A 15170-nucleotide genomic window follows, 5' to 3' on the forward strand; every position below is an offset into this window, starting at 1 on the left:
TCGGTGCCCATCCCCACCCCCCCTCGTCGGGCCGCTTCTCCCAGGTCCTGCTTCCCTCTCCGGCCCTCTGTTCCCAGGGCCGCCCCCCCTCTCCGGGCCTGTGCACCCGTTTTCAGCCCTCCTGGCTGCCATGCCCCCCCGGGGTTTTTTGCTCGGGCTCCCGGTCCCGGGTCTCCGGGTCCTCTCTCTGGGTCCTCTCCAAAGTTGGAAGTTCTTCCTTCCCTTACGGAATTTAAATGTCTGATTTAACTTCTCTATGATTCATGTTGTAACTGTTTTTAACTGATTGCACTGCACATTGTTTTGTTGTTTTATCTTGTTGTACACTCAGCAGTTCTGTAAATGAGGTGGCCTCACCTCAGAGCTCACCTGAGTATAAATAAAGGTTTCAATCAACCTCCTTCATAGCTCGCTCTCTTGCTCGTGGTTTGCTCTTTCACCTCCCCCAGCCCTCCTTAGGGCTGGTTCTTTCTCTATGTCTGTCTGCTCCAGTAGCAAAAAAACAACTGAACTGTAATAAGCGATCTACCACTGCCTTAGTTACAGTATGTGGGTAGAATATAGTACGAGGTAGGTAGTTTGGAGTACTGATTGGGACTTTAACCTTGAATAAAGTCACCAACAGTCTTCACATGCCTCCTTATTCAACACCACTGTATCTCCCCTTCCGCTCCCTCCCCCTCCTCCTCCAAGAGCCAAGGAGCAACAGGGCGGGTGCCTCCAGGGTTGCCACGGCGCTCAGCGAGTCATCATCCATCCACAGCGATGTTCTGTTCCACCTGGCCCGGGAGTTGTCTGGTGTGGGACTGGACCTACTGGACGACCCAGGGCCTACCAACTGGTTTGAAGCCAGGCAGCGGACCGTAAGTTGTGTACACTTTGATCCATAGTGTGTATGTCTGTGTGTGTGTCAGTGTTTGTTTGCGTCTTTGCATAATGTGTTTGTGTCAAAGAGTGTATTACATTGGTCACAAATAGGCGGAGCCAGACGCTGTCCTATCCAGACCTGGACCTATAACCTATGACCTATGACTTATAGCCCATAAACTATTGAGAATCAATACATTTTGACAGAGCATTTCTATTTTAAGCGGTGCAGCTTATTCTTCTTGAATTGAGAAAAGGGCATTTATTTATTATTAGAGTACGTCAGTCCCTCCAGTTCAATAACAAAACCGACAATAGATATTGTTGAAACATTAGTGAATTGTACTTTCTTTATTCGATTTGACAGACATTTGTCGACTACATACTGTACATACGTTGATACAACTACTAGGCTACTTCCATGTGTATGGCACTGAATCATAACGCAAGTTAAGACATTATGGTTTTCTGGACCTTTGCTTGAGGACATTCTCTCTGACTGGACCTCTTTGAATTTCAATTGAATACCCCTGGTGTATGGGGTATAGGCATGTCCAGGGTTTGGATCCAGGGAATGAACCCAGGGCACTCGCGTGGGTGGGACACAAGTGTCTCAAGACTAACAAGACACACTTTTCTTTTTTTCTTTTGATCTACTTTTTCTCCTCCTTTTTCTGTATTTTTCTCCCATCCCAATTTAGTCGTTATACCAATTACCCCCCCGCTGCGCTACCCAGCCGCCCTCAAGACACACTTTTCTGATAGCCTCGACCAAACCCTAACCATAACCCCTTAAGCCCGAACAGTCCGGTACCGGTACAAGATTGATACCACACCATAAATAGATGAATACAGAAGTATTAATTAATGTTGCATTTCTTTTTCAAATGTAGAGTAAAGACCTTTTTCAAAGAGTAAAGACCCTAAAACTGTCAAAACAGCAGTCAAAGTGTACCCTGTCAATCATCTGACTTCCAGCGTGATTTAATATTTGTACGTTATTTTCCGGATCATATCTCATGGGTCGAACAAACCTGAACGTTATTGCCATAAAATAGAACGTTGTTCGTTTCTTTACCTTTCTGTGAACGTCTAGAAAAACAATGCGGCTCAATCAGATGAAAGATGGCGGAGCAATTTACATTACAAAAAGATAACTGTACTTACAGTAGATTTCATTCACGTTTTTTTCTGCCCTGTCAGGGGCGCCTGGTGGTCCTTCCCCAGGAAGAAATGTGTCGCATCAAACACTTCCTGCAATTTCGTGGTGACAAAAGCGCTGTGAATAAATAACTACACAAAATTAAATTAATACATTTTGACAGAAAATACAACACACAAGCTATACTCTAGGCTCTCATTGTCTATATTCTAGGCTCTGTTACACCATACTGTATGAACTCTGAACTATTTAGCTTAGGAGGATGAAACTTGCCGGCCATTGCCACAGGCATAGAGAGCTTCTAGCCAGCAGGATCACACGGACCTCGATCACGAGGACGTCCCACGCCGACATACGTGGGCGTGCCGAGGAGAGATGCAGGAGTGGAGAATTCTGTGGAGCTTGCTGTATGTGTGGATGACCGAGAAGACTGGACACTCCGTTGTCAAGCTCGTCTGAGGACGACAAAATGATGATAACTACCTACCTCAAACTATAGTCTACACATAATAATGTCACGGATGTAGTATTGAACCCAATATGCAGACAGGGACAGAACTGGTGCAAACCCGATATGGGTGCCTTTAATGGATGGTCAATGTCCAGGCAGGGGTCGGTACACGGGGGTGGTAATCAGGGGCAGGAGAATCAGACAGTCGGCGTCAGAGCAGGGGCAGGTGTCGTCAACCGGGCGTGAGTCAGAGCAGTTCCTTGTGAGCCAGGCCAGTGTCTCCAGGTTTTAGCCGGGCAGGTCGGTGTCTCCAGGTCTTCACCGTGCAGGCTAGGAGAGAGGATGAGAATGCAGTTCGACAAGGTCAACTAGAAGTAACAGAATAATGAACACGAGCAATATAACGTGACTAACTGGTAACCAGAGTTTACGATTTGACAGCTTCTCCACGTCTGGGGTGGGGTTATATACCATGATGTACTCTGCCCACAGACCACAGATCAGCTGCCTCGTTGACACCACAGCTGTACCTACTTGACCATAATGAGAGCGGGAGAAGAGAGACAGAGAGAGGGAGGAGCACTGGCAGGCTGGAACCATGACATTATAATATGATAGCAGGTACAATAATGCTATATATATATGTAACGGTTGTGACAACGTCACCTCAAACTTCGATGCCCTGAGTGGGAGTTGAACCCCGGTCTCCCACACCGCAGGCAACAACACAGACCGCTATACCAAGAGGTGAATTCACTTCTTTGTACCGTGTCAATGCGTCTTTTGAGGATGTGAGAGTGAGTTTAACTTTAACCCATAGCACCGCTACTCAGATATATATATTTACCATAGCACTACTACTCAGTAGTCCTCTATTATATTTTATATCCAATTTAATCACCTGTACATTGTATATTACTATTCGCTGCTGTCGGGACAAAACCTCATAACTCCATTTTTTTTTATATATATTTTTTAATATAAATCAACTCTGTAGATCATCCTCCATATGTGTGTGTGGGTTTTACAAGGTTTAAACAATGGGAAAGCATTAAACCGATCATCTGTCTAAACCGCCTAACTCTATTCACCCTCAAATCTGTGTTCGTTTTTTTCATCTGCTGAAAAGTTGGGGTTTTGTCCCGACAGCAGCGTATTGCACTTTACTGTTACATTTGCACTGGCTGGATGCCAAACCATTTTTCATTGTACTGTACCTGTACTGTATGATGACAACAAATTTGAATCTGAATCAGAATCAGAATGCATCACAAAATGCTTTAATAGTAACAACATGGCACAGCTAGGCGCTTCCATATTATACCAGTTAACTGAATTGGGACATTTCTACCGAAAGCACTGCGGTCCAGCAGCATGCCGCATTCTATTCATATTATATGCAGGGCAGGAGACTGGGAGTTGGGAAAGCTAACTTGGTTTTAACTTCATGTAAATACATCCGTCCAAAGCAACGTATCTGGCTCACTGAATTCAGATCAAACTGTCAAACTATCAAATATTATAGTTCTCGCCTAAAAAGTTGTTAAAAACATATTTTAGTGAACTGTTTAGGTGGAAAAAGAGAACGTCTCGGAACATGTTTTTCCTGTTTGGAAAACGGAGACATGAGTCACAGACCACCGTCAATAAAGTACTTGAAAGTGCACTCCAGTAAAAGTTAGTCACCTTTAAGAAAATCACTTGAGTAAAAGTCTTATAGTAGCTCACATTAAATGTACTTAAACAGTACATATCAAAATTATGTATCTAGTGTTAAAACATATGAATATAAAGTAAAAGTACAAAGAAACAAAATAGCCAGAAATTGTCTTTTGTTTTGTTTTCTGCCTGCAAACTATATGTAATATCGACAATATCGTACCTTCACTGATCACTGCAATTACTTAATTTACTTACACTTACTGTACATACGCATAATGTTCCGATGCACCAATCACCTCTGATGGTGAAAATGATTGACCGTTTTTGTAGCCAAGGAAATTCTGGAGGTGACGATATCTCACGCAAGGGATATTTCCCAGGATATATATGTTTTTTTCTCTGCCAAATGGTCAAGACTCACTCGACATCTGCTGCGAGTGCCAAAAATTTTATCTATAGCACCTTTAACACTTTGGACACCAGAGCGATATGCGTGATGTGTTGTTAAAAGCGTGACGCTCTAAAATATAGGAATACGTGGTGGTGTTTTCAGGGCTATAACTATATATTATAGCTATGGATACAATACTATGGCCCATTTGACATCGACTATCTATCGTTCAATATGTGTTAAAGAAAAAAAAATGTCATCCATACATTCCCGTTTTATACCGTGGTGAATATGACTATAGTTTTAGAATAATCCTGTCTAATCCCAGAAAACTACGCTATGCAGCAATACGTGCAATTCACTAAAAACGTTGCCATTTCTCGCCTGTACACGCTACTATTTTGAAATCACATCTATATTATCGGTATTATGTTTCATCATGAATGCATGAAAGGGTGGGGTGGGGTGGGGGGCGTTTTTTGATGCTTTGATCGTCACCAACGGCACACGTTGTGGAGTAAAATACGCATATATTGTGATCGAAGTGAAATCATGGTTGGATCACAGCAGGATTGATACCATATATAGGCCTTACCTTCACTAGGATGTACCCCAAAAAGAATATTCCAATTATCTGATTGCGAGTCCCAGTATTGGTGTCGATCGTGTCGCCAACATAATCCGCCACACATCATGCACCGGGAGCAATTCACGCTTCTCAATCTGACCGTTATAACCGCCCCCCTTGCCCACCAATAGAAATCCAACCAGAGACTTCTGATCGACCCACAGGCAAAGATATAATGTTTCAAAGGGTGCTCGATACTGCCACCTGGGTGGATGCGGCCGGTATTGCACTTTTGCATTCTCAGGACGATTCGCCATGTTAACCCAGATGTCCGTGTGCCTGTAATGAATGGAAATATCGAATAAAAGAAATAACGATGAAAACCCGACTATACTCTGGATACTGGACTTTCTGAGTGAAAGGCCTCAGGCGGTCAGGGTGGGGGGTCAGACCTCCAACACCATCACCCTGAGTATTGGGTCCCCCCAGGGCTGTGTTCTGAGCCCACTGCTGTATTGTGATGATTGTGTGGCCAGGTTCAGCTCCAACTCCATAGTGAAGTTTGCGGATGACACAGTGGTGGTGGGGCTGATCTCTGACAACGACGAGAAGGCCTACCGGGAGGAGGTTGATGTACTGGCAGGCTGGTGTCAGGACAACAGCCTGCTCCTGAACATTGGTAAAACCAAGGAGCTGATCGTGGATTTTAGGAGAACACAGCAGGGGACACACACACCACTGTGGATAAACGGGGCTACCGTGGACAGGGTGAGCAGCTTTAAGTACCTGGGGGTCCACATCTCAGAGGATCTGACATGGACAACACACATAGACTTAGTCGTAAAAAAGGTGAAGCAGCGCCTCTACTACCTGAGACAGTTAAGGAAGTTCAGAGTATCGGGGAAGATACTCCAGTCCTTCTACTCCGGAGCTGTAGAGAGCATCTTGACTGGAAACATCACTGCCTGCTATGGAAACAGCAAGGCACAGGACAAGAAGGCCCTACAGAGAGTGGTGTTAGGGATTAGCCTATCCCTGGTCGTGAGTTCTTAATTGATTTAGTTGTGGACCAGTCGGCCGAAAGACGAAGCGGAGACAGAGTATTTCTCAAATGGAGCTTTTATTCATTAGAGAAGAAGACAGTCAGTCACCCCGCGCGGGCACATCACCAGTAGACAAAAGGCAGAATGTCCATATTACATGTCACTTTATACACTCTTGAGAAAGGGGAGGGGGGTGTGTGTGTATGTCTCTGTGTGTGTATGTATGGGTGTTTGTGTGGTGTGTGCTTGTGTGTGTGTGTGTGTGTGTGTGTGCTTGGTCAGAAGAAGGGGGGCTAATTGCTTCCAGATGTAGAAGACCCCTATTCTTGAACAACATCTCCATAACTCCTCATGGGCGACAGCTGGGTGTGCGCGTGTGTACGTGAGTGTGTGTGCGTGTGCACGTGAGTGTGCGTGCGTGTGCGCGTGCATGTGTGTGCACGGGGCCCTGTGTAGAAGGAACCTCTAGCCAGAGGTCATCAGGTCACGCCACATGCAGGGGGAGAGAGACACAGAGAGCAGTGTGCAGCCTAAGCACAGATATCAGATATTACCAGGCATCATCAATGAACTAAATCTATCAATTCCCCCTTTTGACGTTAAATAAAACGTCAACACACAGTTCATTGATCTGTATCCGTCGATTGTCACCTCATTACATGCATCACATCCAATACCAGACGGGATAATCAACATCAGGAGAGCAGAGAGAGAGATAGAGGGAGGGGAGAAAGCGGGAGAGAGAGAGAGAAGAAAGAGAGAAACACAGATTCTGGCAACCTAACAGAAGATACAGTAACCCCGTTGGACCCCCCTTACTCAGGCACACACAACGTCCATCAGGGCGCTACCTTCCCTCTGTCACAGTGCACCGCCCACCTGGGTCGGCCCCGTCTTCTGGAGGGCAAGGGCTGACCTCCTGAGGTTGGTCCCCGTTCCAGGGTGCGGTCCCCTAGACAAACATGCCTCCTCCGGTCCGCTGCCTTCCCAGTGTCTCAGACTGTCCTCTCCACCTCTCGCCGGCCGGCCCACCATCACTCCAACTCAGCTCAGTGTCTCTCCTGCGGCCGCTTCCCCCGTTCTAGTCGTGGATGAACTGCGTGTCGTAGACGACGATCAGCGGTGATTGATCTGCGGTCTCCGCGGTGCCTGGCTGCGGTGTTCCTCTCCGGCCTCTCGCACAGCTGCCATCTCCTCCGGTCGCCTCTCATCCTGGCCCGTCTGTCCTTCGTCTCCTCCTGCCTGTCATCCGGTCGTCTGGTGGTCTGGTCACGGACGTCTGAGGGGCTGCTGGTATCTCACCCCTGGTTCAGACGTGCTGCAGACAGCTGGTAGTGACTGCTGGATCCTCTGCACCGTCTCCTCCTCCTCCGCGTCCCCATTCCCCGTTCCGTCCTTGGTTGCGGCTGGCCCACATCAATTCTCACTGGAACCTCCATTTGTTAGGGATTAGCCTATCCCTGGTCGTGAGTTCTTAATTGATTTAGTTGTGGACCAGTCGGCCGAAAGACGAAGCGGAGACAGAGTATTTCTCAAACTGAGCTTTTATTCATTAGAGAAGAAGACAGTCAGTCACCCCGCGCGGGCACATCACCAGTAGACAAAAGGCAGAATGTCCATATTACATGTCACTTTATACACTCTTGAGAAAGGGGAGGGGGGTGTGTGTGTATGTCTCTGTGTGTGTATGTATGGGTGTTTGTGTGGTGTGTGCTTGTGTGTGTGTGTGTGTGTGTGTGTGTGTGTGGCTTGGTCAGAAGAAGGGGGGCTAATTGCTTCCAGATGTAGAAGACCCCTATTCTTGAACAACATCTCCATAACTCCTCATGGGCGACAGCTGGGTGTGCGCATGTGTACGTGAGTGTGTGTGCGTGTGCATGTGAGTGTGCGTGCGTGTGCGCGTGCATGTGTGTGCACGGGGCCCTGTGTAGAAGGAACCTCTAGCCAGAGGTCATCAGGTCACGCCACATGCAGGGGGAGAGAGACACAGAGAGCAGTGTGCAGCCTAAGCACAGATATCAGATATTACCAGGCATCATCAATGAACTAAATCTATCAGTGGTGCGCTCAGCTGAGCGTACTACGGGTATTGCACTATCACCCCTGCAGGACTTATATAACAAGAGGTGCAAATCCAGAGCCTGCAGAATAATGAAAGACCCTCACCACCCCAACAACGCCTGCGCACACCAGCAACTAGGACAGAGAGACTTCGGCTCAGCTTTTTCCCCCAGGCCATCAGAGTCCTGAACACTGAACTCTCCACACACAAGCACACATGAGCACACACACAACACACATACTGTATACGCTCACACACTAACAGTCACTTTAGCATGAACACACACACACACACACACATGCTGCACACCAGGCATATAGATGGATATAGCAAGATAGCTTAAGGATATATAGTATAACTGTATATTGTATAGTATCGTATTGTATAGTAGTAGTGTATATAAGACCCAGTGCCTCATCTGTAGCTTAACACTGTATTGCACTCGCAGGACCTTAGCATTTTTTACCATGCATTTTAAACTTTATGTACATTATACCTGTTATGTCTTATTCTTATTACTTGTATTATTGCACAATCGCTGCAGGCATGACCACCCGCATTTCACTGTATGCCCTGTATGCCGTGACAAATAAAACTCTTGACTTGACTTGGCGCAGACTATCAACGGGTCTGGCGTCCAAAGTGTTAAATGTGTTTTTTGTTGTTTAGGTTCAATGTGGATAATTTTCAAACGCCATTTATTATTTATGTCTTCTTAGGCAGACACAAGAGGCACTTTATTCTGTAGGATGAATCTTTCTGATAGAGGCAAACCTGCCCTGTTTTGTGGATATGGAGTTCTCTTAAATAAACTAACAGGTGGCCAGTGTTTTCACCACTATCAATGGCTGTTCATCCATGGTGTTTCCAGAGACAGAATTGCAATTGACCGCAAGATATTGTGGGAGATGGTAAATGGTGTATTTATATAGCGCTTTTATCCAAAGCACTTTACAATTTTTGTTCCTCACGTTCACCCATTCACTCATCATACATTCTCACACCGACGGCGGAGGCAACCATGCAATGTGGTCGACCTGCTCATCGGGAGCAATTGGGGGTTAAGTGTCTTGTTTTGTCCTGTGACAAAATGGCATCCAATGTAATAAAAAAAAGTCAACCAACGAACTCGATTCTTGTACCGGATCTCCTCACTGGTAAACAAGAATACCCTGAAGACTCTGGCAGGAGCACTCATTCAAGGGTACTACGACTATGCTTGCACCTCATGGTACCAAAGCACCTCAAAGGCGGTAAAAACAAAATGACAAACATCTCAAAACAAACTGGTCAGACTACTGCTTGACCTTACTCCTAGAACCCACCTCACCCCTGCCCACTTTGAACCTAGGATGGCTTAGAGTAGACGACAGAGTACAGCAACTTGCAATGGGCCTGGTCTACAAGATACACTACACGACCAAGGTACCCATGTACATGTCAAAATACTTCCCAAAGGTAAGTGAATACCACGATCACAACACCAGAGGGAGCACAAATCATGTTAAACCCAGATTCGGCTCAAACAATGGACTAAACACGTTTCGCAATTATGCCACATCAATGTAAAAGAATGTGAATCACTACCCACTTTCAAAAACACTCTCAAAGAACACCTACGGGAGACTGCAATTCGAAACTGGCCCCTGTAAATGTCCTAACACAACCCCCTCCAATGTACAGTAAATGACCAAGTATGGTTTTGTCAATATTCCAATGTACATTTGCTTGTACAGTTGTACAGTGTCCCCCACCTACCCCCCCTCCTACCCAACCGCCCCCCCCCCCCCACCCAACCACCTCCAATGTACAGTACCCCCCCCACCCAACCTCCTAATGTACAGTTTCTACATCAAATGTATATACTCTCTTTTCTGGACTCTTTTCGTATCACAAACAGTAGGCTACTGTATTTGCAAATCTGGTATGTCATAAATGTATAGATGTAGCAGTAGGCCTACTGTCTATCTGTATGTCATGATGAATTGAAAATGGGGGACCCTGATGTAAACAAGAAGAAAGTCTTTCTCTGGTCTGCATCCCCTTAACAATTGTATACTTGAGCTGTACTGTACTGTACAAATTCTGCAATCTGTTAATAAAGTTTTCAATCAATCAATCAATCAAGACACTTGGCCATTCTGCCTGGGAGGAGCGGGAATCGAACCGGGAACCTTCCGATTACCAGACGACTGCTCTATCCTCCTGACCCACCCTGAGATATATCAAGCCAGTTGTTCATGCACGAATATGCACAGTCCATGGATCCAATCCAATATCACGATGAGACAATCATTCCCTTTCAAGTTGTAACGAAGTACTTTCACGCGTCTTGGCCGGTTAGGTGAGAACGATCCGCGTCACGGATGCTACGGATGATGGATGATACCGGAGCCCGGTGCGCACGACGTGCCAACAGTCCCCGGTGGTGGTGGGCAGCAACACGAGAGCGCAGATCGCACTCCAAGATCCAGAGAGAGAGGGAGAGAGAGAGAGAGAGAGAGAGAGAGAGAGAGAGAGAGAGAGAGAGAGAGAGAGAGAGAGAGAGATAGAGATAGAGAGAGAGAGAGAGAGAGAGAGAGAGGAGAGAGAGAGAGGGAGAGAGTTGCATAGATACAGCAGATGAGGAGCTGTCACCAGCATGTGGCCATTGCATTAATAGACCATCCTCGAGTCTAAATTCAAGAGAGAAAAAGGGGTAATAATAATAATAATACGTCGCCGACCCTCCGGGATGACGGAGTTGGGGGAAATGACCTGAACTATTTTTTGGCCTCATGTTTGGTGATAATAACGATGTTGTTGTATCAAGCTGTCATAATTTATAATTTCTGTCAACCGCAACTTTCCCACCTGCTCTGCTTCATCTCTGTGCGTCTCCGGAGCGCAACAGCATGCAGGGCTCTGCGAGTGAACACAAGATTCCTGTGAGTACACTCGTTCATCCTTGTTGTTGTGGTTTTCACTTTGCATTTTTATTCTGTTTGTTTTTGTCGAAGATGAATTATGCGCAGTTATATGTTTCCACGGAAGAGACGAGCTTGGACTTGCTCTCTCTCTCTCTCTCTCTCTCTCTCTCTCTCTCTCTCTCTCTCTCTCTCTCTCTCTCTCTCTCTCTCTCTCTCTCTCTCCCCCCCATACTATCGTTCGATTGGATCGTTTAACCATGCAGCGCACGGACTTGTGATTTAAAATACCGTTTAGTTTGCCGTCAGTTTTACTCATTGCAAACCAGATGGGGTTATTTATTAATTTAAATGTCAGATTTAACAATATTATGCATAACGTCAATCGGTCTGGATTCTGTCAACATGTCAGTCATTAAATGCCAGGTTAAATTTGTCGTAGTGACACGTCCAAGGCGACAGTCTTTGCTTTTCATCATGTTATATAGAAGACTCTGATGACAAGCATCTGAGAGATCAGGCTACACGACCCCTGCAGGCATCTAGCAGTGATAACCTACCCCCCCTACACACACACACACACACACACACACACACACACACACACACACACACACACACACACACACACACACACACACACACACACACACACACACACACACACACACACACGTTAGTATTGCTATACTTGCGAGGACATCGCATTGATTTTCACTCATTCCAACCATGAACCACAAACACTTAAGATCAGCCTTGACCCTCACGATGTCATCGCATCATGAAAGGTGGGCTGTAAAGAGTCTGTCCTCACTAGTATGCTGTACAGCCACACACACAGACACACACACTCCTCATACGCACTCCTTTAGGTCTCGGTTCCGACAGGTTCACGCGACCTGGATTTAAATTCCTTTACACTAGTCTAAACACTGACTAGCTTCTGAACTAGGTAAAACCACTTTTCCTTTGATGCTTCCAACACCTGGAATGCCCTCCAACTGACCCTAAAGTTTGAGGTTCTTCCTTCTCTCGCTACATTTAAAAGTATGATCTCCGATTCTCTGACCACTGCGTGTCGACTTGTAACCGTCTTAGCTTGTTTTTACTGTTTATTCTCATTTGTTGTGCCGTTATGTATGAATCTACTGATAACTGTGTGTTTGCTTTGTAAGCTTGTCATCACTAGTGTAACCTCAGCTCAGTGTCTTACAAGTTGAAATAAAGGTTTGAAATGAACTCTGCTAGGTCTCAACAACCTTCCTCCTGTTTGTCTTTGTGTCTGTCCTCAACGACTAGTTGTAGGATCCCTATTCCTTCTGCAAATTAATATCCTCCAAGTCTAAGTCTGTATTTCCGAATAAAAGCACTTGGAACCGGCCTTAAAGCTGCTTAAAGCTGAGGACTCAAGTCAAGTCAAGTGTTCCTTTATGAATCCCCTTGTAGGAGGGGGGGGGGGGGGGGTACATGTAGGATACGTAGTAATAATAATAGAACATAGAACAAAGTGCAAGTAGTAATGATAACAGTGATAACAGTAGTAGTAGTGCACAGTATAGTGAGTGGCAGGATTCAATCAGACAGTAGTAATAGTAATGATGGTATACATGGTCCAAACCGTAGTAACACACTGCACCACTGTCCAGTGTTTATTATTAAGAGTCATACTGTATAGTCAGTTCTCAAGTTCACCAGCCGTTAGCTCTCCAGCAATTGGCAACAGTCCGTGCCCACGGTTGTGGTACCCGATGGCTACTGGCACGAAGGACTGGCCGAGACGGTTCGTGGTAGGATAAGTGTCGGTATCGCTTGTGAGAAAGTGGTTTTGGAGTTTTTGGAGATCCAATGTTTCTGCAAGACGGCAGTCAATTTGTATCAGCAGTGTTACTAGGTAACCACGTTCTTCCCCTCGTGTTTCCTACAAATTCTATTTAGCAATTCTTGAACTCTACAAGTTTCGATGACCGGCAGCCATTGGTATACCTCATTCATAGGCCACTAATAGCCGGACCACGATCTGTGTCCACTCCAGACCCAAACAGCGTCCTATCCAAACCCGGACCTATAACCGACGATAACCTATGCCATATATAACCCATAAATGATTGAGAAGCAATACATTTTGACGAGAGCATTTCTATTTTAAGGGGCGCCGATTATTCTACTTGAAATGAGAAAAGGACATTTATTTATTATTAGAGTACGTTAGTCCCTCCAGTTCAATGTGAAATCCGACAATAAATATTGTTGAAATATTAGTGAATTGTACTTTCTTTACAACTACTCGGCTACTTCCATATAATATGGCACTGAATCGTAATGCAAGTTAAGACATTATGATGTCCCGGACCTTTTCAAAAATAAAAGATTGTAAAGTTATTTTTTGTGACCCCTGTCCCTTGTTAGGCTGTTCCACCTAAAAGTGGTCATTATTACATATCATCATTACAAAAAGTACAGTTGTTTGCACATTGGGCACATGGTAGACAGTGACATTCTTTACATGATCATACAACAATTACATCACATTACAGTCCTTTTACATGTGTGTGTGTGTGTGTGTTCCCTGATTCATGGCAATATACAATCATTTGTGTGTCCATATGTTTATAGGTGTGTGTGTGTCTGTGTACATGCATGCACCTACTGTAGTCTTATGTAGTAGTATGTACAGTATGTACTGTATGTTTGTCTACTGTACGTGTGTCTGTTCCTCTATCTGTGTGTACATGTCTATGTGTGTATGTTCCTCTATCTGTGTGTACATGTCTGTGTGTATGTTCCTCTATCTGTGTGTACATGTCTGTGTGTGTATGTTCTTCTAGCTGTGTGTACATGTCTATGTGTGTATGTTCCTCTAGCTGTGTGTACATGCATGCACCTACTGTAGTCTTATGTAGTAGTATGTACAGTATGTACTGTATGTTTGTCTACTGTACGTGTGTCTGTTCCTCTATCTGTGTGTACATGTCTATGTGTGTATGTTCCTCTATCTGTGTGTACATGTCTGTGTGTGTATGTTCCTCTAGCTGTGTGTACATGTCTATGTGTGTATGTTCCTCTATCTGTGTGTACATGTCTGTGTGTGTATGCTCCTCTATCTGTGTGTATGTGTCTATGTGTGTATGTTCCTCTAGCTGTGTGTACATGTCCATGTGTGTATGCTCCTCTAGCTGTGTGTACATGTCTGTGTGTGTATGTTCCTCTAGCTGTGTGTACATGTCTATGTGTGTATGTTCCTCTATCTGTGTGTACATGTCTATGTCTATGTGTGTATGTTCCTCTATCTGTGTGTGCATGTCCATGTGTATGTGTGTCTGTTCCTCTATCTGTGTGTACATGTCTATGTGTGTGTGTTTTTTTTTTTATTACACTTCTTCAGCTACTTGTCACACAGTGGAATAAGGTTTCTGTGTTGGCAGCTCTGTTAACCTGGAAAACAGGGATTTCTTTATGAACTACATGTGACAAGCACCCGGAGAATGGAAATATTAAGCAAAACATGCAGATTCCGAGATTTTTGCATTTCATTATCTTCATCTCACCCACATCGACAAGTTACCTCGTTTAAACTGGCAGCACTGGGTCGGAACATTTACCAGTACAGTACAGGCTCAGCTGGGAGGGACATGTACGGAACGTGTTTGTCATTATGCACAGTTTCATTCATTCTTTAAACCTTTATTTAAACTCGAGGGACCCCGAGGTTTCCCTCATTTACAGTGACCTTGAGAATACATTTAAAAGAGATAGAATAACACAAAGATAAAACAAAGATAAAAACAAGTAATCAGCACAAAATAATCACGTTAACCCTTTCACTACCACACTACCAAAGGGTTAACCCTTTCACAACCACACTACAGAAGATTTAAACCCTTCCACTACCACACTACAGACGGTTGGGTTAACCTTCTGTAGTGTGGTAGTGGAAAGGTTAACGTAAGGTTATGTATATAACCAAGTTCTATGAATACTGGTGACGCTCAGCGTCATCTGCACGCACTTCACTTCGTGCACGAGCACTGAATAAAAAATTCCACAATGTACCTTTACAT

At 44.9% G+C, this 15170-nt stretch overlaps 1 protein-coding gene across 1 annotated transcript in view; it reads left to right on the forward strand.

Annotated features, from left to right (window-relative positions):
• The window catches only part of ano2b (anoctamin 2b), a gene marked incomplete at both ends in the record, with an annotated part of 266111 nt that overhangs the window by 8081 nt on the left and 242860 nt on the right, over positions 1-15170 (forward strand). Inside the window, 1 exon segment of the mRNA XM_084330997.1 lies at positions 694-863. Coding sequence (XP_084187123.1) covers positions 694-863 — 170 coding nt within the window.

Source organism: Notolepis coatsorum (assembly GCF_963971535.1).
Source record: "Notolepis coatsorum genome assembly, chromosome: 15".
Taxonomy (NCBI): domain Eukaryota; kingdom Metazoa; phylum Chordata; class Actinopteri; order Aulopiformes; family Paralepididae; genus Notolepis; species Notolepis coatsorum.